Raw genomic sequence first — 22,665 nt, 5'->3', positions numbered from 1 at the left:
TATAACTCTCTATACCTGCTACAAAGCAAAGGGCAGCAGTCCTCTTCTGGGAGGTCAGATTCCCTTTAGGGGATATTTTCCCTGCTTTGGGACTGTAAAGCGTGCTCCTGTAGCACCAGCAATGTGCCTGGCTGTGCAGACAAGACATTCCCATCACGAATCTGGGGATTTGCCAGCCCACACTCAGGAGCATGCGGAGCCCCCCATGGCTGCGAGTTTCCCCCCCAGAGCCTGTTTTCCCATCCTCCCCCTCCTCTGCTGAACACACAGCCCTGCACACGAGTCTAGCATCAGCACGTGATACCAAAAACCTGTGAAAATGCAATGCAATTTCTTCTTCCTCTTCCTACACATCTACGCCATCCTCTCCACGCTCTGCTCAAGTGCATGTTCTGTTTTTTGCCCGTGGGAGGAAGATGAACCCCCAGGTACAGACCCCCTCTGCTCGGCACACGCAGGGTCTGTTCCCCACGGAGCAGAGCGCGGCCGGGCAAGGGGCGTCCTGCAGGCTGAGGCAGAACAGCCCATTCCGCGCAGCCACACGCTTGAGCAGGAGCGACCGAATTCATAACATAAAAGGCCAATATTGGCTTAACAGCAAAAAATGTGTAGCTATGAAAAGCTTTATTGATTTGAAAGCCAAGGTACTTGTTAGGTCAGCAGTGAGACAAATGCACTCCTGGATTCCTTGTATTTAAATGACTAATTTCTTTCTTGATTTTTTTCAAACACTGATTTGTTTCTTAAAGGTATGTGGGATTAGCCTCAGCTGCTCCGCTCAGCAGCCACAAAGATAACCTTCTCTTCTCCTCAGCGTCTTCTCCCCTGCAACACGGTCCCTTCAGCTGGTGGGCAAGCCCTTCCCTCTTCCCTTCCTCCACCTCTTCCTTTTTGTGCAGCTGAATTTATCTTTAGGAACAGAAACGACAAAGAAAAATCGTGTTTCCCATGTTCTGGCACACATTAGCAATTGAGGCTCTAGGGCCCAGTGAGGGGATTTTAATTTGCTTTTAAGTTTTAGGCAGTGAAGTTGATGAAAATCAATAAATCATTAGGTTCACATATTTATAAATAGTTTTCACGCTGCTGTCAAAGTGCCCAGATGCAGATAATTGCTGATGCTTTCTGGTCTGCGCGTCACCGGGTTGGCTGTACTTTGCGCCTCAGAAAAACAAACGGGAATGCGAAATCAAGCTCCCGAACAAAACGCTCCAGCCCCGCTCCCATCTCCTCGCCGCGAGCGCGCCCCCCCCCCCCCCCCAAGACAAAAGCAAGAGCAAAGCTCCACGGTGCTGGAGGGTGAGGAGCTGCTGCGGGAGCCCACGGCGCTGCGGCTTGGGCAGGCTCACAGCAGGCACAGCACGACACGGCACGGCACGGCACGGCACGGCACGGCACAGCGTGCCGGGGCCGAGAGGGGAGCGCTATGGCTGGGCACCGGCACGGCCATCGCCACCTCTGAGGAGGAACTTGCCTGTCCCAATGATCCTCTCGATTTTAATACTAGCGTTATCCAGCTCTTTGGCAAAGAGGTGCACAGCCTGCATGGGGTCTTCACAAGTGTCAGGGTCGATGTACGTCCTCCTGGTTGGTATTTTAACTGCAGGAGAGGCACAAAGGGCGCATGAGAAAGGCTCGGCAGAGCTCCTGCCTGCCTGTCCTAGGAAATGCTCTCCCAGGTTATCCCTCTCCAGGTCTGCCGACAGGGCTAACTTCCCACTCTTTTATAAGCAAAGCAAAAGACTCACTGTAAGGTTGCTATGAAATTTCTTGTGGGATTAAATTAAATCGCTCTGCTTCGCTGCCACAATCCCTGCTTTAAAGGAGAGCGGCTCCTTCCCTCCAGCGCAGCCCCCTCCCAGACCGAGCCTGTCTACCACCCTTGCTAATCCTCAATATCCAAACCATCTCCGTTCCCAAGACCTCTAAGAGAGATAAATATCATCGTAATCATAAACAACAGCTATGTTTCAGGTCCCCTCGATTGGCAACATGGGCAGCAAAATACCTCCCACAGGCGCTACCATCTGCGGCGCGGTGAGCGACCCTGCCCGCAGCACATCCAGGGGAACCGTGCGGAACGAGGCTGACCCGGCTCACCGGAGCCCTGGCAAAGCTCCGGAGGGGAAACAGCCACCCGTTTTCTGAGGCTTCCTCAAACCCCTGCCTCACATTCCTGAAAACAGCCAAAACACGGGCCAAAGCGCATCAGCTCTGCCGCTGGCCAGGCGCTGCCGGGAGGCTGCTCGCCCTGGACAAGGCAAGGAAGGCGACGGATGGTTTGCATCAGCTGCTTGGCCCATCCAGGACCAGCGCATGGGCAGACGGCAGAGCCCTGCTGCCCCCAGGAAGGGGTCACACCACGCCAGGCTCCCCCCTTGCACCCCAGCTCCCTTCACCCCACACCAAAAACCTCTGGCAAACTCCCCAGGGCTCCTCAAAGCTGCTGCCTCAGAGAAGCACGCAGGCTTTGCTGCTTCTGCGATGCTTCGGGGAGCAGAAGACCATGTGTATGCTTCACGGGCATATGCCAGGAATCAAATAAACTCATCAATCCCGATGTCTGAATTTCCTTTGACAACTGTTGTCTGTAAAATTATTGCTGCTCAATAATCAAGAGTAGCCCCAGAAAACAAAGCCGTGTTCTGATGTAGCCGATTGCGAAAAGCTGACGGAATAATTCATACGCCCCGTGGAAAGCTGAAAGCATCCCTGTTCCCGTTGGCACGGCAGTGACCTGTGCGTGGGAAGGACGGACCCTGGCTTATGAAGCTGTCAAGCCCACCGTCCCCAGAGAGCCTTCGCTGCGCTGAGCCCCTGCTCCGGGATAATGTGGGATGACAACACTTCAAAAGCAAGGACTGGGGGCTGCTTTGTCGGGAGCTGGGTTATTATTAGCGATAAATACCGGGATCCCCACACAGTCATACCGGCCACGGTGGCCAGGCTTCACTTACAGTGGAAGTACAGCTCCTCGTCCCCGTCCTGGCTGGCTTTGCTGTACCCACACTGTCTGCAACGAGAATGGAGATGCAGAGTGGGGGCTGGGCAGCAGCCTCTCGCTGGCCAGAAAAGCCTCGAGCCGCAGCACACAAGGCCGGAGCCCAGCCCCCGGCACAAGGAGCCAGCCCCCACCACCGCCCCGCGCCCCCGACAGCCCCTGCGGGGGGGGGGGGCTTCGCTTTGGTCCCTCTGCCCTGCCCCAGCCCCAAACCTGCTCCGCTCACCTCCTCCACACCATCATGCCGATTACCATGGACACCAGCACCGTCAGCCCCGCGATGGCCACCACCGCGATGATGAGGACGGGGTTCTGCTCGCTGGAGGCCACCGTCACTGTGGGAGGGAAGCAGAGCCAGTCAGCAACGCACCCTGGGGCAGGTCCAAGGCGTGGGGCAGCCCCAGCTGCTCCTCCCAGTGCCAGCCTGCGTCCTCCAGCAGGGCTGTGGGACAATTCACCCGCAGCACCAGGCTGCTTTTCACCATCCTCGCAACAATTCACATTCTGGTTCAGTTATAAGAGCTCAAGCTGGTGCCATCAGACCAATGTGCTGGGCAGTGTCACAGGCACGGACGGAGGAACACCAGCGCTGCCACACTGGGGTCCTGGTTTTGTTAATCAGCGCTGAGGAAAGGTTCCTGCTTATCAGAGGGACATATTAAAATTTATGGCTTACAAATAGTTTTCCTTCATCACATTAATCGCTTCCCTTTCTGCTTTTGCAAACAGGGGTATTAGAAAGCTACATTCTATATAAAATTTTTATTGGCTTCAATTCATTCTGAAAATGTCTTCTGTGTGGCAAATGGATGCAATTTAAAGCCCTGTTAAACACAATCTGTGAGAGTCTTACTGAGCCAGCCATCTCAGGGCTTTCATTTCTAGCCAGGGTGGGTTATTAAGCTGAAGCCCTACCATCTCTCCAAGCCCTCTTTTAGTCAGTGAAATAAGATGCTTCTGGACTATAGTTATGAATGGAAACTGTGAAAAGGAAAAGCCCCAGCAAACACCACCGGTGCTGGCTGACCTTATTCAGCCAAGCAGCTAACAAGCCAAGCGCCTGACGAGCCCCAACGGCAGCGGGGGTAAGCAGCCATCTCCTGTCCGGGGCACGCATCCAAAGCCAGCCAGCTCTCCAGGCTGGTCTTGCCTCCTCTGCTGCAGCCTGTGTGGCTGACCAGCCCATCCCTGCAGCACCCGCGGCAGGCTGCACAGCTTCACAGACCCAGGCAGGATTGCACCCTCGGCTTACACCGACGCTCGCTCCCTTCCAGCACCCGTTTGGTGGCTCCATAAAAGGGACCCGGTGAGATCCGTTCCCACACCAACGTCACGCCAAGGCAAAACAATCCCCAGCCACGCCAGCTCTGCTAAGCACTTTCTCGGGCAATCTCAGTCGAAGAGTCGAGGCTCTGTCCCCAGCCTCTGCAGCGGAGAGGAGCCAGAGGCTGGCTGCCCTCACTGATGCTGTGCTGAGAAGAGCGAGGACAGACACCTCCAGGACCGGCCGGCCAGCAGGAGCAACCTTGTTAAAGTCAATTAAAAGCAAGTCCTGGGAAGTACCTGCTCTTAGACCCAGAGGAACGGATGCTGCTCCACAAATCCAAGAGCATCTGGGGCAGGAGCAGCAGCATCCCCAGGACCCAGCTCCAAGACCCTCATGTCCACAGGTGCGCACGTAAGAGACAACGAGCTCTGCCAACACTTACACTCTGCCAGCGTCTCCACTTCAATACTGGGGTTGTAATTTCCGTAGTCCGGTGAGGAAGATGTCCGGATTTGGAAAATATAGAGTGTGCCAGGCTTCAGGTTATTGACCGTCACGGCCGTTGATGTGGTTTTCACAGTTGAGTAACTTTGATCTCTCTGATCCTGTGAAATAATGAGATACCCGAGATCTAGCTGGACTGACAGCTGCACCACGGAGCCGGTACAGCACAGCTGTATCTTCGCCTCGCCTCTGGGTCCCAGCAGGACAGTCTATCTAAACATAAAACCTTCAACAGAAAGAATACATTTACTAGGTGTCTCATTAATAGAAATTACATGGAAAGGTCACATGAAATGGCAGATGGAGCCAGATGACGCGCTGTGAAGACAGGCGGAGGACGGGGCAGTGGGGAGCAGCTGTGCCACCCCACACAGCTCCTGCCCCCCCGCCTGCCCCCGCGCTGGGGCTCGGCTGCAGGCACCACCGGCCCCTTCCCGCTCCCGTGCTACAGCCACTGAAGCCCCGCGGTAAACGCGTGTGTACAAGCACATACCGAGTAATCAAAGCTGGCAGGTGAGTTTGCCAACAGTCTTGGTCCCCGGGATTTTATTGACTTGCTCAGTGACCGACTGATCCCTCTGCTTCGAGTAAGGGACAGCACGCTGGGCAGCCCCGCTCCCGCCGCTGGGGCGGGCAGGCAGGGTGGGCTCTGCCTGGCTGGCGGCACCGCTGGGCTACCCACACTGCCTGCCCACGGCAGACCCCCCCGCCTCGGCTTCCCCGGGCTGGCAAAGCAAACAAGCCCCAGCCGCCCTGTCAGCTCCCACAAAGCTCCCCACGCCTCCCCGCAGCCGCCGGCAGAGGCTGTTTGCTCAGCCACGTCAGATGCTTCCGAACAAGTGCCCTGGTGAGAAGACGCAGCCCAGGCCAGGGTTATCTGAGGCTGCTTTCCACCCGCAGCAGGGCCAGGCTGTGTCCCACTGCCCCTCTCGGACCCACACGGGCGTGCTGCACCCTCGTCACACTGATGCCCCACGAGCATCCCAGCCCTGCGGTCTGGCTCGGGGGCAGGCAGCAGCCGCTCACTGCACCACTCCCAGCTCTGGGCACGTTGCTGTGAAGTGTATTTTCCGTTTGATACGCTTTTCCCTTTGAATCTCCGTTGTTAAAGTACAGCTTTAAAAGCAAAGACTAGGAACTAAGTTGATTTTCGTGTCAGCATCAAGAGCCTCATTTCAGTGAATAATTGCTAAACTACAGTTTCAATTCTCTACCCAAGCAGGATGTTTCCTCATTTCCCATACCCTGAGCATCTCGTTGCTGCAGCCCATTTGCAAGGAATTACCAACTCTGGCTTCAGCATTTGCCCTCACCCACAGATTCCTCCTTTCAAATCTATCAGATGCTGAAAATCACATTAATATGAATCAGCTTCACGGTAGCTTGTTTCTAAATACAGAATGCCAACATGTCACCTGCACAGTTTGCTTGACATGTAATCAGTTTCATAACGAGCCTGAGCACACGCAGATAAGGTAATTTGTGGAACTGTGTCATAAACTGCATTTATTTTGATTTAGAGCATTGTCCCTGTTCTCTGCCCACCAGTATTTCTTCTAAAACTCTCATCCCACCGCACCTGTCAAACAACAGCTATTTTTAAAATTAAGACACTGTCAAAAATGTCTGCTCGTGGCCCCTGCTGCGTGGAAGACCACTCACAGCTCACTGAAGTCACGGGTTCGGTGGCCCTCAGTCCTAAACCAGTAAAGACCACGAGGTCCAACACTTTCACAGAGAGCAGGCTATGAATTCAGGTGTCATCTTGTCAAAGATTTAGAAACCCAGTACGGTTTAGCAGTCCCTGTCTAGCTGGCTAATGGCAAACACCCAAACCTCAGATTTCTAACGTCCTTGAAAAAAAGCCAACCAACGCATTAAAAAAAAAGAATGAATGAATGAAAATTATTAGCTTTACTCTTTCTCCCAGGGAGATGTCAACATTAGGACTGGATGAAATCTTGCTTGCGCAGACGGGGAGGGAAAAAAACCCACTAATCAACGTAAATTCTACAAATAATCCGAATTTCCTAAAACTTGCAGGAGCAAAATGCATAACACTGTCGGAGAAGCAAAGACCTTTCTGGCCGCCATTTGAAGCGCTCCTCTTGCTTTAGGTGCCAGCAAAATCTTCACAAGAGCACTGTCCACAGACAGGCTCTCCCTCCCCTTCCCACCACGGCACCTTCCCACGGGGTGGGGGGGGGGCAGCACACGCAGCACAGGCAGCACCCTGGCACCGCGCTCCCGAGGGGCAGACCTGGCTGGTGAGGGCAGCACCAGGAGTCGGCTGGGGAACGACCCATAACTGGAGCCGGTCCCCAGAGCCTACCTTCTCGTAGTACTTGACCTCGTACTCGGTGCCGTTGGTGGTGGGGAAGCCCGGCTCCTGCCACGACAGGGAGACGCTCTTCTGCTCGACTTTATCCATGCGGATGTCGGTGATGGGAGTCGGCACTGAAAAAGCAGAGGGAAGCAGCAGGTGGCCACGGTGCTGCTGGGGGCAGAGCATCCCCCCTGCTCCAGCAGCACGGCCAGTAGCCCCCAGACCCCCCTGCACCAGCCTGGTGCAGCCTGCCAGGTTGGAAGCAGAGCCCCAGGGACACGGCCAGCGACTGCGTGCCACCACGCTTTGGATGCTTTGGTTCTGAACAGCCAAGGAAGTGCAACCAGGAGATGACAGGTTACAAGGAATTTTATCTCTATCCTCTTATTCAGCTGGGCTGCGAGTCCTGTGTCAGCCCAAACGCGTTCAGCTGTGATAACTTCATTTCTGCTTCTGCACTGTGATGCCACAGTAAAAACGTCAACAATTTAAACAGCTGAAGAGCGTGCTGCTTCCGCAGATACCAGTTCCCTTTCTCTGAATCAGGACCGGAATAGGACAAACTCCAAGCTAGTGATCATCCAACAGGAGAAGACGGTGGCAAAATACAATGGCTTTGTAATCTGTGGACAGCTAGTAATGCTCCAACCAAAACCAAGCAAGAAATCCTACAGGCACCCTCCGCCCACAGTGCTGCAGAGGGATCTGAGCCTGGGGAACATCCAGTGCTCTGAACCTGCTGCTAAGGATGTCTCTGAAATGCAAAACACAACCTTTGAGCAGGAGGGCTTGCAGGATGCTCCAAGGCTTCTCCAGCCACCCTGGCACAGGCTCTGCCCCACACCCCCCAACAGCTGGGGACACGGGAGAGCTGCTGAGCACGCAGCCCCTGCCCCAGCAGCCGCCTGTTTCCAGCCAGCACGGGCTCCACGCGGGACCTTCCTCCCTGGCACGTGCGCTCCCATTTAGCTCGTCTCACTATGCAAGATGCACTTGCCAACTATTCTAACCAGGCCTGGCTCCAAAGGAGCAGACTTCTCCAGCACACGGCGGGCAGCTCGCTGTCCCCAGCTACCCGCAGGCTCTCTGCCCGACGCTGACGCCCTCGCTGTTTGCGGCAGCAGAGAAGGGTCTGCCTGCCTTATGCTGCTGCACTCGGCCCCGCTTCCCCAGAGCCTCCTCCGTGCCGTCTCCTCTGACCACCTTCTCCTGCCTTCAAGGGGCTGAGCTGTGCTCAGCACCCATGCGGCTCCTGCAGCCGATGGGCAGTGGCCCTGCCTGCACCGGGCTCCCTGCCTGCAGGCAGCGTCCCAGCAGCTCTTCCAAAAGCCTCTGCCTCCGGCACCAGCGGGAAGCCAGCCGGACCTGTCAGACTGTCTGCAGCATCTCAGGAGCCAGCCAAGGACACGGCATCCCCTGCCCACCCAGAGCAAGGCAGCAGCGGCTCGGACGCAACGATCTGCCCGTGGCCGGGGCGTTCTCCCAGCAAAGCAGGGAGGAAGGGGCTGCCTGGCTCATGCTAGGACATCGGTGTCTTTGCTGCAAAGGTGCTGCTCAAGAAAGACACTAAATATCTCAGCAGGGAAAATAAAGCTTCTGTTGGAGCCCCTTGTTCCGCTTTAGGCTGATCAGAGAGAAAGTTAGGATTGATTAGAAAAACTGACCTCCCCAGTGGGTGAACACATCGAGTAAGGTCTTCACAGCTATCCCGGGGCAGTGCCACAAGCTGCCCTGGTCAGGGGGCAGAACGTCTCCTCTTCAGCTGAGGAGAGGATGGGGAACAGCAGAAAAGCCTCCAGTAGCCGTGGCTCTGGGCCACCCAGCCTGGCCACGGCTGGAAGGCAGGGTCCTGCCTCGGGGAAGGGTGGCCCCTGGATCAGCCCAGTAAGACCAGGGGGCCAGAGCACACCGGGGCGAGGGGGCTGCACTGACCGATTCACCCACCTACACCAGTGGCCCTGCAGCAGGCACGGTGTGAGCCGCACGGGGAAATCGGCTGTTTCTAGCTTGTCCCACTGCTCCACCAAACTGGGAATTTTGCTGGACCCTGATTATCCCACAGAGTGTCCTGCGGAGAGGAATGAGTCCCTGGAAAGTAAACTTGAGTATCTGTGAAACTTGGTATTTAATAAATTACCTAGCTCATTAATCTTTGCTGAAGAAAAAAGTCCCTCTGATGTTTTATTCATGATGGTTTGCTCCTTGATTCCAAGTCCGAAGGGAACCGAAAGGAGCGAGAGCCCCGAAGGGCAGCTGGGAGCCCCCGTGGTCGCTCCCAGCCCCTGCGCACATCCCCCTACTGCGACCCTGCTGTGTCATTTGACATTTTTAAAAATAATTCTCCGAGTAGATAACACTGGTTCCAGAGCTGACCTTTAAGGGGATATTGAACGGTCCACTGATAAAGAAGGAGGAGTGAGCTCCCCCCGGCAGCATGAAGCACAGCAGAAGGGTTGTTAACGCTCCCACTGGGCCATGCAGGGTGTGACCCCGGGGGGGGCTGCACCACAAATCCGTGGCACAAACCCTTGCTGAGGTCTGCCTCCTTCTCAGGCATCAAAATAAAGGCAGGACTAGAGAGATCTCCACGGGCACCCAGGGAGCGAGCCCTCCTGCCCACGCCAGGCTGCCAAACACTTCACCGCGTCCCGGCCTGTCGCGGGTTTGCCCACACTTGTCGCACTCGGGAGGCTGGTGGCTCCTCCAGCGCGGTGACCCTGCGGCACGTGGTGCTGCCGCCTTCCCCACACCCGGCTGCACCCCCACAGTGGCAGCACCCAGTGCGGCAAAGGTTCCCTCCTCTGCCAGAGACCTTCTGCCCGGCCGACACCGTCTGGAAGCGCCGTGCCTCCTCGCGGCACTTCAAGCACCAAGGATGAGTACGACCGAATTCGCACCAGCTTGGCACCAGCTTGGCACGCTCCTGCTCCAAACCCTGCAAATGGCTCCTTACCCCCACCAGAGCCAGGCCTAGGCTAGCGCAGGCTGTAGCACGGCATTTGCTCTTGGGGAGGAGCGGTGAGAGTGATTTTCACGTGTAAGAAGTGTTTCAACAAGAATAAAAAAAGAAGAAGAAAGAAAGATCCTCGGCTTCCTTCAGTCACATAAACGTGCACTGACCCACGTGCACAAACAGCAATGCACACGGGCACGCTCACTGCTCCCATCGCCGGGACTGGGGGGAATCCCCCCCACGGAGCCTGTGGTCTCTGCTTCAGCGCACGTCCCTGCATGTTCCACGAAACGAGTGATATGGGCGGCTGAGGCCACCCTGACACTTAACTTTGGTTTTGCTCCTGTAAACTAAGTTAAGTGCTCCTTGCTGTTTTATATGATTCCCATTAATAAAATATCACACAGATGCCCTCCTGTATCTCTCAGCCGAGCAAACAGACTGAAGAAACCCGAACAAGTGGTCCTGACTGTTAACAAAGCCATCAGGAAAAATCACACTCACTTAGCGATGGGCTGTAGAGCAGAACTCATGGTACATGCCAGAAAAGCAGGCACTAGCCTCTAACATGTTTAAAAGGCATTAAAAAAATCACACAGACTACAAAGCATTTCACACTGTGAAAAAAATGTGTTTCCCATCAATATTTTAAGCTCCTCTAACATTGCCTCTATTCTGAAAAAGCAAACATTAAATTATTCACCACTCTGCCTGATTTTATAAACTCCTTTCCATTGTATGTGGGTTTTCTCCCGTTAATTAACCAGCACACCAGCAGAAAAGGCATCACACCGGGTGTGGGCACCGCGTCCCTCCGCTGAGCGACCCGCTGCATCCGCACGCCGAAGGGGGCCCTTTGAGAGGGACAACAGCACGCACTTGATGGCGGAGCTGGACCAAGAGGTCACGCAGCAGGGAGAGCCCACTCGGCGCCCACCCCGGCTCCTGCACCCAGCCGTCTCAGGGATGCAGTCCCACAGCCCGAGCCGGGGCACGCAGGCACGAGCAGGGCACAGCCCGGCAGCGGCGCTGAGCCCAGGCGGGGTGAGCGGCAAGCAGATGGACAGACCTTGCCATGCCCCCAGCGCTCACACTGCCGTAGGTTGTGTTATGAGCACCGCTCGCAACACCACCAGTTATGAACGCCCCCACGCAGGAAACGCACTGGGCGCTGTCCCAGGCGACTCTGGCCACAGGCTCCTTCTTCCCAAACCAGGGAAGCAGCCTCCCCAGTTACCGTGCAGCTCCTCCAGGGCTGGGTCCCCCAGCAGGGAGGGCAAAGACCCCCGAGCGCACCCCCTCGCCTCGGGGTCGGCTCCTCGGGCGCTGCTGCACCGCCTGTGCAGGGAGGTCTGCTGCGGAGGGCCTAACGCAGCACAAGCCACTTCTTCACAGTCTCGGGCAGGAGAATGCATTTCGGCACTGGCTGCATTATTAATCTGCAACAGATTTAAAAGCCCTTTAAGATAGGAGCCGATCCCTGCCGGGAATATAAATGACATCGTCCCAGAGCGTACATTTACATAGCTAATGCAGCTCTACTCCTGCAGGTAAACAGCTCCGTTCTCTCCTCAAACACTTTTATTTAGTCCCATGCTGGGGCCAGATTACAAAAAACACAGTATTAATTTTGCCTCCTGCAGACTAAATAGCATCTCTTCTTTTCCCCTGCAAATACAACGAACAAATGCTAATTCACTCTTGTGACTGCTGAAGGGGAAGGGCAGTGCAAAAGCTGCACTCAGCACTATATTTAGAGAAGCGGGGATCTGACAGCTAAATAGGGTCTTGTTTCTTTGTTTAATTTTTCCTTTGAATCCGCATATCTGCAACCAGAGCTTCCCTGCTGCTGCAAATTACTTCTGAGACCACCGCATCGCAGCTGCCCAGGACGTCGTCGCTGCTTCAGGCATCCCTGTGCTCTCCCTTTCTCCTGACCTCCAGCCCCGTCCAGCATCTCTGCCACGGGCTTTGATGACGAGGGGCGTCAGGGCTCGGGACTCGCCGGGGATGACACGCTCAGCACAGCGGCTCTGCCTGTCACCCGTGGCCCCAGCCCTCCCGTCCCGCTGCCCACCAGCACCCAGCGAGCTGCCATCCCTACAGCCAGGGGCTCTTGCCTGAGAGGGGTGTTGCAGGCAAAGCAGGCTGAGAAGCCCCCTCCCCAGGGACACCCTTCTCCCCCTTTGCTGAGAGGAGCTGGGCCACCTGGGCACCCGCAGGCAGAGCGGCTCCTGCCCGACACTGCTCCCAGCAGGGGACATCTTCGGCAGCAAAAAAATTTCAGTATTTCAAGAAACTTGCTGAGCCTCAGCTGCTCAGCTAATTCTGAGCCACCATCTGCATCCGGAGACTTGACAGCTCGACAAGAGACATTGATTTTGAGCAGATTACAAGATTAATTATGCCGTATTCTTTATGCGTATTTCGGTTCCTTCAGGAGCGTGTCGAGTTGAGCAAGGGGTTGAGATTCCCACTCGCCCAGAAGAAAAGCTGCACCAAACAGCCAAAGGTGCAAGGCGTGGGCTGGCGTCGCGGACTCGTTGCTTCACTCCTAGAGGACACGGCACTTGCTGCCTTTACCCACCCCTCGTCCCCAGCTCAGACCTGAAGCTCCAGGTGAGGAGGCAGCCCCAGGGCACTGGTCCCGCTGCCTGACACCAGGCAGGAGCCTCTGGAGGAACAGCTCGTTGTAAGACCTCGTTAAGCTCACCCCTCCCTAGCTTGTACACTGGCTCAAGAATAGACTGAGCTCAGGAGACAGAAGATCTTCCCAGAGCTAAATCCATCCCTGAACAGCAAAGATCCTAATGAGGAGTGACACCTCCAGTGAAGAGCAGCCTGCAGCACAGCATCCACCCAACAGATTCACAGAAATTACTACATGGGGGAAGAGAAAGCAACAACACGCGCAAAAACATTTGATCAAGTGGTGGGAAAATTATCTATAACAAGATCAAAGTTTAATCTCTTCAGATGAAATTGTTGGCCAATTCCTGCCAAGAGGTACGTGAGGATCATCTGTCTCCATTAGCTGTGGCTTGGCAAAGGGGTTTCAAACAAATTAACAACATAACCGCAGAGGAACAGACAAGGACACAACAAGCCAGAGCTGATTTTCCTTAGGCACAGCTAACAACCGCACAGGCTGGGCGCTCACATCCCCTCTCCTCCAGGAACAGAAACACAAAATGTGGAAGGAGACACTTACAGTAAGAAATGATGCCACAGATCAGCACAGGAGAGAGATGAAAGCACTTTTTTTCTTTCCAAAGGATAGCCAATATTTCAATTACTTATTTTAAGGAAGGGGTTTTGTGAATGGGCTGAAAATGTCGCTTCTTTGAAGGCACTTTTTGGTGATTTGTAAATTCAAACTGCAGCTGGATCACAAAGCAGACTCGTCCCTTTGGAGCCCAAGCTGTCGCCATCCACCTCACTGCCATGTGGGGCCACGGGCTCCTGCAGCCCAGCCAGCTCCTCACCTCCCCACAGTACCAACTGGGGCCCCCTGGGCGTGCTGCAGGTCGGTCTCCATCTCCCCCCTCCTGCCCACCGCTGCCAAGCACCACATCTGCACCACTGAGCAAGCCGACAGGAATCGGAGCACGGCCGCGGCACCAGGCGTGCAGCGCGCGAGGACGGTGCCCACACCACCTCCAGACCCCGCGTCCTCCCGGCAGCGAGGCCACAGACCCGGCCGCTGAGCGACCTGAGCACCCCAGAGGTGACACAGAAGTGACAGCGCAGGCAACTGTCCTTTCGGTGCAGTGGGGCCGAGGCACCGATCGCCCTCAGCGTTACACCGTACCTGCGAGGCCGGTGGAGATGTTGACCTCGGCGTACTGCTGCCCCCACAGCGGGCTGATGCCTGAGACGCCGTTGACAGCTGCCACACGGATGGTGTAGTTGACATGAGGCAGCAGGTTCACCAGGGTGACGGTCCGGTCCACGAGCCCCGTCTGCTGCGGCACGAAGCCCACGCTGCTGCCACACTGCTCGCAGCGGCCCCGCAGAGCTGCTGGGCAGCGGCCGCACCACAGGCTGTAGGTCAGGTCGCTTCGGCCACCCGCATCGGCAGGGGCACTCCACTCCAGCACCAGCGATGACTGCCGCAGGCTGTAGACCAGGTTCCTCGGGGCAGAGGGTGGACCTGGAAGCAGAAGAGTCTGCACACGGGTGCCCCGGGAGGAGGGCAAACCGATGGGTCCTCTGGGAGCAGCAGCACAGGCACCGGTGGCACGGCAAGAGAGCGCGGTCCCAGGCAGCCACAGCACGTGGCAGCACGAGGGGACACGGATGCATTGACACGTGTGGCATGGTGGGGACACCCAACGGAGGATCCCTGCCGGAGGGATGTGTATGTGCAGCGAGCCAGAGCTCACACAGCGTGTGACAAGTGCCTGGCCAGACCTGGCACCTCCCGGGGTTCGGCTCAGGGGACCCCCAGCGCCGGCTGCCCGCTGCCCCCCATGCTCGCTCTCGGGTAAAGCGGGTTTCTCGTCGCTGTGCAGGCAGTTGCACCGCATCCATCACGGGAGCGGTTGGAGTCCAATCCAATTAACTAGAGGCCATTTAATTAAAATCTGTGAACTATATTGACTAAATGACTGTGCCCTAGTTTTACCAGGGAGTCTGCAAGCCCCACCGCTCATCTGTCTCACCAGACTGCTGCCTCAGCCTGCACGCTCCGCGGTACAGGGGCAGCCCCTCCAGCCCCTCCCCACCGTGGCAGCCCGCAGCGCAGACCCCCCCGGCACACACGTGCCCAAGCGCGGCTCCCGTGGGCTAGCGCCCGGTGCTGGCAGGGTGCCAGGCTGGGACAGCCTGCCGGGACCCCGCTCGGCTCTGCGCCGCAGGACGGACACGGCGCCGGGACCCCCGCTTCCTCGCTTTGCAAAGAGCTGCCGCTTCAGCGAGACGTACGTGTGCAGGAGGCAGATGGTGGGTCTGACGGAGACCTGGAGTAGTTCTTCTGGCACGAACAGAACGTGGAGGCTTCCTCATGTGTGAAGCTGTGCTCAGGGCAAGGAGAGCAGAGAGGGAGACGGAGGGAAGGCTTGTAAAATCCAGGAAGGCAAGCTGAAAAGACAGAGAGAGGAAATTATGGGAAGAACACCACGAGGCGAATGAGGGACACATTTGAAGACTGCACTGCCTCGTTTCCTGGGACATCCCTTGCCTGCCACCAGCCAGCAGATACCGCCCTCCAAGCTACCGTCCCTGAGCACCTCCACGATCCTGGCTCCAAGAGACGTGCCTCTGGTCTGACCCAGAAGGGCCATTGGGACACTGTAGCTCTGCACTGACTTCCAGGCTGGGAGGTTCTTTCATGGGGCTGGAGGAATGGTCAGACATCAGCTGGGGCAATGTGTGAAGGGAGCCGGAGGGACATATGGGAACAAAGCAGCTGCAAAAAGATGCAGCATGTGGCAAACCCATGGCTTAGGGTTCAGAAACAGGTGAGCAGAACAGAAATGACATGGGAGGCACAGCAAGACTCAGCAACAACCCCAAAAAGGGGAGGAATATTCAAAACGGAGATGCTGGAGACCTTATCAGTCACCAGAGCTTCATATACACACCCAAGTCACAAGGCCACGTCACTGGCAGCTACAGATTTATCGTTGTGGATTATAGAGCAGTCACTGTGGGCAGCGAGATGCGTGCTGAAGTCAAACAACAGTAGTACAAATTTGCTTTTATAGGTCATACTCAGGCTTACCTTACCCTTTGAAAAGTACCTTTGACACTCAAACAAGCAATTCACACACTGGTCAAGGATTTGCTTGGTCTTTCCTACAAGCAGCATGCAGCCTACAAAGGACGCTCCTAGCAGGACACCCAGAAGCTAGTCCTGCGTGAGAGACTTAACACTTGCCAAGAACAACAAAAAAGGCTGCAAAACTCCACAAAGCACTTCGCAACCGCTTCACTTTGACCCTGAAACATCTGAAAGGGAAGCAGCCTGCACGCAGACACATGCCTGCCGTGGCCAGGTGTCCCCAGCCATCGGGGATGGGGCAGGCGTGGCAGCCCCTCGGTGCTGAGGGGTGACCCCCAGCGAGGCCAGCATGAGGGGCAGGGGGGGTTCTCACCTGGATTTCAAAGCCAAACAGAAGCACTCATGTTTTGCTTGGCTTCATCTTCTTGATGTGCTGCTGCTGTCTGCTACCCCTTCATCAGCTCCCTGAATATTTAAACTTAATCACTTGTAAAGTTCCTAGATGAACAGCTCCACTAACGCAGTCCCCTCTCTTATCATTTTTAAGGAGCTGGCTGCTGAGAGCGTTCCTTTTAATGCAGATTATTCCAGTGGACTCTGCTTCATTAATTTTTAGCATGATATAAAACTGGCAGCTACAGCTGTGATCTGAGGACAAAGCACTAGGCACAGCACAGGGCGGACAGGATCCTTCCCTGGGATGCTGGAAAGGGGTGAACCTTTCCGGGGAGGTTATTTCACCTACCACAAGGCCTTCAGAAATTCAGTGCCCTGCGGTCACACACGGGGAGGGACCGCAGCACCAGGGCTGAGGTTTGTGCTCCCAGTGCTCCCCCCATCCCTGGCTGCTGGCACACGACCGACACTGGCTTGGCAGAGCTGAGAGCAGCAACACACATGAGAGATTTTTGCTTTTCTTACATAACAGATACAGCCTTTCAAGAGCTGCCTAAAAGCCTCACTCCTTGCCAGACAAGATCTTGCGCTGTCATGTCACCCAATGCAAGCAAAGTCTGCAGAAAGCAGCAGATTTGGCCTCCTCAAGCCCGTTCCGCTCATGCCCAAGTAATGAAAAGAGACTTCCTTGTATCTGGAGTGGAAATTGCAACTTTTCAACCGGTGTCAACTCAACATTACATTTCCATAGCAAAACTGAAGAGTTAAATTGTTAAAATGGAAAACAAAACAAAACAAACCACAATTTTTTAAAAAATGAGGGGACCAAAATTACCAGATGATTCCTGGGCTCCTCCCGGCCGCGGTTCCTAGCTAAACTGGACAAAACAACATGTTTCAGCACGTGTGCAGTCATCCAGACACAAAGGCCAGTGGGCTCTGGCCAGCTGAGCTTGTGACCAAGCTGGACATCAGGACCCACAGTGGTCACCGGGGACACACAGGCATTCCTTGCCTGCCTGACCTGCCTGCGACGTGGGCACTGGGCGAGGTGATCCATGTGCCAGGAGTCCTCGTTGCCCTCACTGGCTGCAAGGGGAACCCAGATGCCTTCATCCACCATCAGTGCTGGCCAGACAGCTGGAGCATCCGCTCCCAAGAGGTGCTAGAGGAGGGATTTCTAGGAAAACATGCATTTCTAGGAAGAAGAATCGACATTTGCTCCTTGATCTTGCAACTCTCAGCAACAGCCGCTGCCAGTATGGAGCTGGTGAGCCCGTGGCTCTGCAGCCACCTCTCCTGGCTCACAGTCTGCACACCTCCAACACCACATAAAGCTAGCCCTTAAAAGCATGGGCTCGACAAACGCAACAGAGAAATAAGATTAAGACAGCGAGCTACAATGCATAGTAAATGCCATTCCCTACCTAGGGTGCCAGATAAACCAGGAAAAAACAGCAAATGTTTAAATTGCTCCCAAAACTTCAAACTTCCTCTTTCTATTTGAGAAACCAAACCAAAACCAGTGTTACGTTCACATAACGGAGACATAGGGGTTTTTTTCTTTTATTTAGGCAGCACGGACCACAACACAGGGCAGAAACATCACCAGCGCCCTGCACACAGTGTGCAGGGCTCCAGAGAGCAGCAGCCCGAGAGCACATCCTACCGCACCGGAGAAGGCAGCCCCATTCCAGCAGGGAAACCCAGCACGCGCTGAGCCCTCGGAGGTCCCTGCTGGAAGGGCCACCGACAGCGAGCCAAACACCGCCCGTGCCGGGAATCGGCAGAGCCCTGACCCCACGCTGCCCGCACAGGTCACGCTGCCAGAGCCAGGCCCTCTCCCGGCAGCTGGAGGGGATGGGGACACACGCCCAAGGAGCAGAGCCAGGATGGGTGCTCGCGGGATTCAGTGCTGCGCATCAGCTGCAGTCCCCATCAGCTGTGGCTCCAGCTCGAGCTCATCCCTCCACACGGGGAAAAGCTGGTCTCATTACGGCATCAACGCCTGAACACTGGTGCGAGATTCCTGCTCGCACCCTCTGTCAGGCAGGACAGAAAAATCAATCTTGTTTACAAACTTGATGGGACCTGAGCTCTAAACCCAGCACACGCTTCCTTGGATTTAAAGGCGAGCCTGACAGTCACATAAATTTGACATCTTGTTGCAGGAAATTGAACGTTTTCAATTAGAAGCATCTTTCAGGCTGTTCCTCCCCGTTTCCCAATGGCTAGAAGTGCCTTCACAAGAGTGTCTGTCGGAAGAGATGTCCGTTAATAACCGGCATTACAAACGCCTCGATTTGCATTTCCCAGTAACACAGGCACCACGACCCTGCGCGAGCGCGTCCCACGAGAAGCCTGGGCGCAGCTCTGCCGGTGGGCTTGCTTGTTAATTTTATCCCTTGGTTGTCTGAATCTTACACTTGAGAAGAACAAAAGTGCCCCAGGACATGTGACGCATCATGTGTGCATCTCTGTTTCTTTTCTCAGATAAACTCCCACCCTCTTCCACCTCATCCTACAAGTGTTTTTCTTGGTCCCCAGCTGGCTTAGGTGTCCCTGTTATTTCGCAGTGCTCATTTTTGCAGTGGGTATGTGACAGCTCTCAAGAGATCAGACCATCAATTTATAAAATGAAATTCTCTTTTTTGTACACTATTTTCTATCCTATTCCTTGTCTTCTGGTGCTACCGCAACATAATTATTAAATAATAAAATTCAATAATACATTCTCCTAGAGCCAAAGAGAAGCAGCTGGATGGGTCAGGCAGATTAATTGCCTCTCTCCAGCTCCATCATCGCTGCCCACACAGGCTACTCCTTGTTCACCAGGCATGCCTTATTCATTTCACTGACAGAGAGAGCGCATTCCCTCCTTGATATAACACTGTATGCACACACGATCAGACTAGCAGCAGAACAAGCAACATTGATTTGTGCTGCAGCCTGGCAGATTACCCGGCATGACGCACCCACGGGAAAGGTTTCTCTCTCACTGACTCATCTGCCGCAGCTCCTCGGACAAGAGCGGATGGCTCTATCAAGAGGAGAAGGCAACGTCCTCTCTCATGCTTAGGCTGTGCCACAGGGAGAGCAGGGGCAATTGAGGATGCAGGGCTGAAAAACGCATGGTTTCCTACTCAACTGGCATGGGACAGCTTCAATTTCCTCCTCGCCCAGCAGTTCAGACATCTCCAGCTCACAGCACCATGAAGCCTGCCAACTACATTTTTCCATCAGCAGCAACTAGGCATAACCTTCCTCTCCAGCCAGAGACTCAGTCACAGCTCCGAAGATGCTGAAGCTTTTCCTTCACCAGTGAGGATCTCAACATTTGCTAAGCCACAGTTAGCTGCGTGTTCAAATCTTGGCTTAAAAAACGGCAGAAGAGATTAACCGGCAAAATGCACCCGAGTTTGAGCAGCTTTATCGTGTTAATCGATGAACGGTGGTTGGAAGCGATTCACTAAGGGCATGCAGCAGCACAACCTGAGTGCAGGGAGCAGGCTGTGTGAGCTCCAGGGCTGATCATAGGTGCTGTTCAAGTGAAGCATGGTCAAGATTTTGCATGCAGCAGTTATTAATCACCCTGGCAGTATTTACCAGCTGGTCAGCAACCTTTTTTGCTGTGCACTTATGACACCCACCGCTGCAACATTAAACATTAAATTAACCTTTGTTTTGGTTTTGAAGTATGGGAACGTTAACCACACTGACAAGTGGGAAGCTGGGACAGAACAACTGTATGATTTGCACGAAGCCAACAGGACACTCAGGGCCAACAACAGGACCCAGGTCTCTGGAGGTCCAGCCCGCACACCAACTGCACAATGAGAGGCAGAAGCTGACCCATAAGGATCCACAGCTTTCCTCTGTAAGTGCTCTGCATGCTGGTTCCCACACAACTGGCTTTTAAGCAAATGAGAGCGAAGACTGAACGCTATTCCAGCAGCCACTTGGACAGGCGCTGCTCGTGCCAGCGCTCTCCCACGGGGCAGCTGAGCTCTGTGCACAGCTGCCGGCCGGGGAGCATCCCTTCCCCGCAGACTCACGGCTTCCACGTGCAACCTTGCCACGAGCAGGGCTGAGCAGCACCTCCCTGACCAACTGCACGGGCAGGGCAGCAACTCGCCACTTAGGGAAAAGGCAATGTTCTTTAGAAGAGCAGACAGCCTGGGTGAGCGAGTGAAGGTGCAATCCTGTAACTCTGGCAAGTTTTAAGGCAATTCCCCCTCCACCACCTGTCCCAGGGACTGCACGCCTGGGGACCAGGTAGCTGTGCCCCTGGGGAGATGTGGCACGTCTCAGCAGCAGTGGGAGGAAGGCAGGACCCCCCCCGTGCCAGCTCAGTGGAGAAGTCTGTGATGGAAATGCTGCAGAAGCAAATTCCACTTCCACGGTGGAAGCCAGCGCAGAGGCTCTCCATCTCGGCTGCGCAACTCTCAGCTGCTCAGCTGAGTCCAACGCGACTTTCCCGCACCCGTACACAGCGTTGGTCCCGCTGCCAGCTGAGGCAGTGATGCCCCATCCGTGCCCGACCTTGCGCGAGTGTCCAGCTGCTCTGCACCAGGTAGCTGCATCAGCTGCGGCATCTTTTGTAAATTCTGCGTGGCTTTCAACAGGCAAACGTGAGCATTCACCAACGCTGCCCCAGACACAGCACTGGGTCCAGTAAAACGAAACATCCTATTTCCTGCAACTTACACGAGTGTCTTTAATTAAAACGTGTTCATCACTTTGCAGAGAGGAACGGGTCGAGACCTAAGTAAATACTGAAGCTTAGAATAAAATACTAGAGAATGAGCACAGAGGGAAGATTAAACACTAAGCTGAAAATGCTTCATATGATGGATTTAGGAATAAAACTACTTAACCCAGACAAATACATGTTAATACAAAATCAGGCAAAACCCATCAAACACCCTCCCTGCCTGACGCTGTAGCTGGAAAAAATGCGTGTGCAACGCGTGTGTTCCCTTCTCTGCATCCCCAGTCGCACCGCGCTGTGCCACAGACGGAGGAGGACGGGCCTGGGGGTCCCACCTGGGGTGCAGCTCAGGAGGACCCTTTTAGAGACCATTTCAGGATGCTGCTCCGGGTCTGCGCTTCTCAGGCCACCCGCATCAAACCAGCGACAGACACCGGCACGGCGTCCGCTCGCCTTCGGCCACAGTCCCCCTTCCCCTCCTGGACCGGGATGTGGCTATGGACCACCACAACCCCCGCACCCAGGCCACGTGCCATGCAACGGTGACGCTGCTTCTTAAGGAAAATATTATTAACAATCCTGTCCGTATCCGCATCATTTCTGTTAAGAGCGACCACGCCAAGGCACAACACACAGCCCGGCAGCGAGCCCACCGCCAGGCGCAGCGGGACGGCAGCTGCACACCGGCACCAGCCTCAGCACCTGGCAAAGACCACGGCCTTGGGTCGGCTCCTCCGGGCACCAGCAGGGCAAACCCCTTGCTGGCTGTGGAAGGCATTTGCTGTCTCAGCAGCAAGCTCCAGCACACCCCTCCTTGCTGCCTGGTATCATTTTCTTCCTATCAGTTTGTTGTTTACGCCCTCCTCAGCATTTAGTCTTAATGATTTTGATGGGTTCTGCTTGCTTTTTTTTTTTTTCTTCCCCAAATTGTCTCAGGTCAGCTTGTTGATCCACAAACCTTGCACATATCTTCAAAGAAAGAAGAAGAAAAAAAAAAAAAAAAAACCAAACCAAAAAAAACCCCACGAAGGACACTGCCTGCGTTAGCACAATTGAACTTCTTCATGTTGCTGAACTCCTGCAGATAGCAGAATAGCCATGTGCGTGCCAGCATGAATCAATAACGCCTGCAGTTTCACTCAAAATGCCTATACAGTCATTTATAATTAACATTACAACTTGGTTGTCTTCCAAAATCAATTCCTTTCCATTTTTTGTCATGAAATTGTATTTGACAAAGTTCATCTGTTTTTAACGCGTGTTAATTTTCTCTGCTGAAGCAGGCATTCATAAAAATGCTATTTAGGAAAGACAGCAGCTAGGGGAAGCAAGTGGCCAGCTCCAAGGGGGTGCTACAGCAAGAACCATTACAGCACCCAGGGGCTCAGGCACCTGGCAGAGCGACAGTCCCTCCCGGCAAAGGACAGCCTCGGGGCACAGGGCCCCCCCCCCACCCACCCGAGCTCTGAGACCTGCATCCAACCCCCGCCCCAGCAATGGTCAGACTGGCAACTGCAACCATCAAAATAGGATGGGGAAAAACTCTACACCATACTTATTAGGGTCTCAGCTGGGTTGGTGTCCAAACTGGAAAGCACTCCTCCTCGGGCAGGGTGGCCCCTCCGAGAGCCTCCTGCAGGCAGCTCAGCCCCGACCCTCTGCCCAGCGCAGGAGGACGCGGAGCATCCCCCTCCCCAGCCCCTCCATGCTCCTGCCCCGCCAGGCTTCTGCTGGCGTCTCTCTCCAGCCCCGGTGCTGCTCTTCCCGGGGTCATTCCTTCCA

General features: G+C 54.9%; 1 protein-coding gene across 1 annotated transcript in view; it reads right to left on the bottom strand.

The window, feature by feature from the left end:
* The window catches only part of EPHA10 (EPH receptor A10), a 44,657-nt gene that overhangs the window by 9,752 nt on the left and 12,240 nt on the right, over positions 1-22,665 (bottom strand). Inside the window, exons 4-10 of the mRNA XM_040588229.1 lie at positions 14,978-15,133; positions 13,863-14,204; positions 7,105-7,229; positions 4,711-4,873; positions 3,228-3,336; positions 2,958-3,013; positions 1,475-1,600 (exon numbers count right to left, since the gene is read on the bottom strand). Coding sequence (XP_040444163.1) covers positions 1,475-1,600; positions 2,958-3,013; positions 3,228-3,336; positions 4,711-4,873; positions 7,105-7,229; positions 13,863-14,204; positions 14,978-15,133 — 1,077 coding nt within the window. The remainder of the gene's footprint in view (positions 1-1,474; positions 1,601-2,957; positions 3,014-3,227; positions 3,337-4,710; positions 4,874-7,104; positions 7,230-13,862; positions 14,205-14,977; positions 15,134-22,665) is intronic.

Source organism: Falco naumanni, chromosome 3, assembly GCF_017639655.2.
Source record: "Falco naumanni isolate bFalNau1 chromosome 3, bFalNau1.pat, whole genome shotgun sequence".
Taxonomy (NCBI): Eukaryota; Metazoa; Chordata; class Aves; order Falconiformes; family Falconidae; genus Falco; species Falco naumanni.
This window is presented reverse-complemented; position numbering and strand designations above follow the sequence as displayed.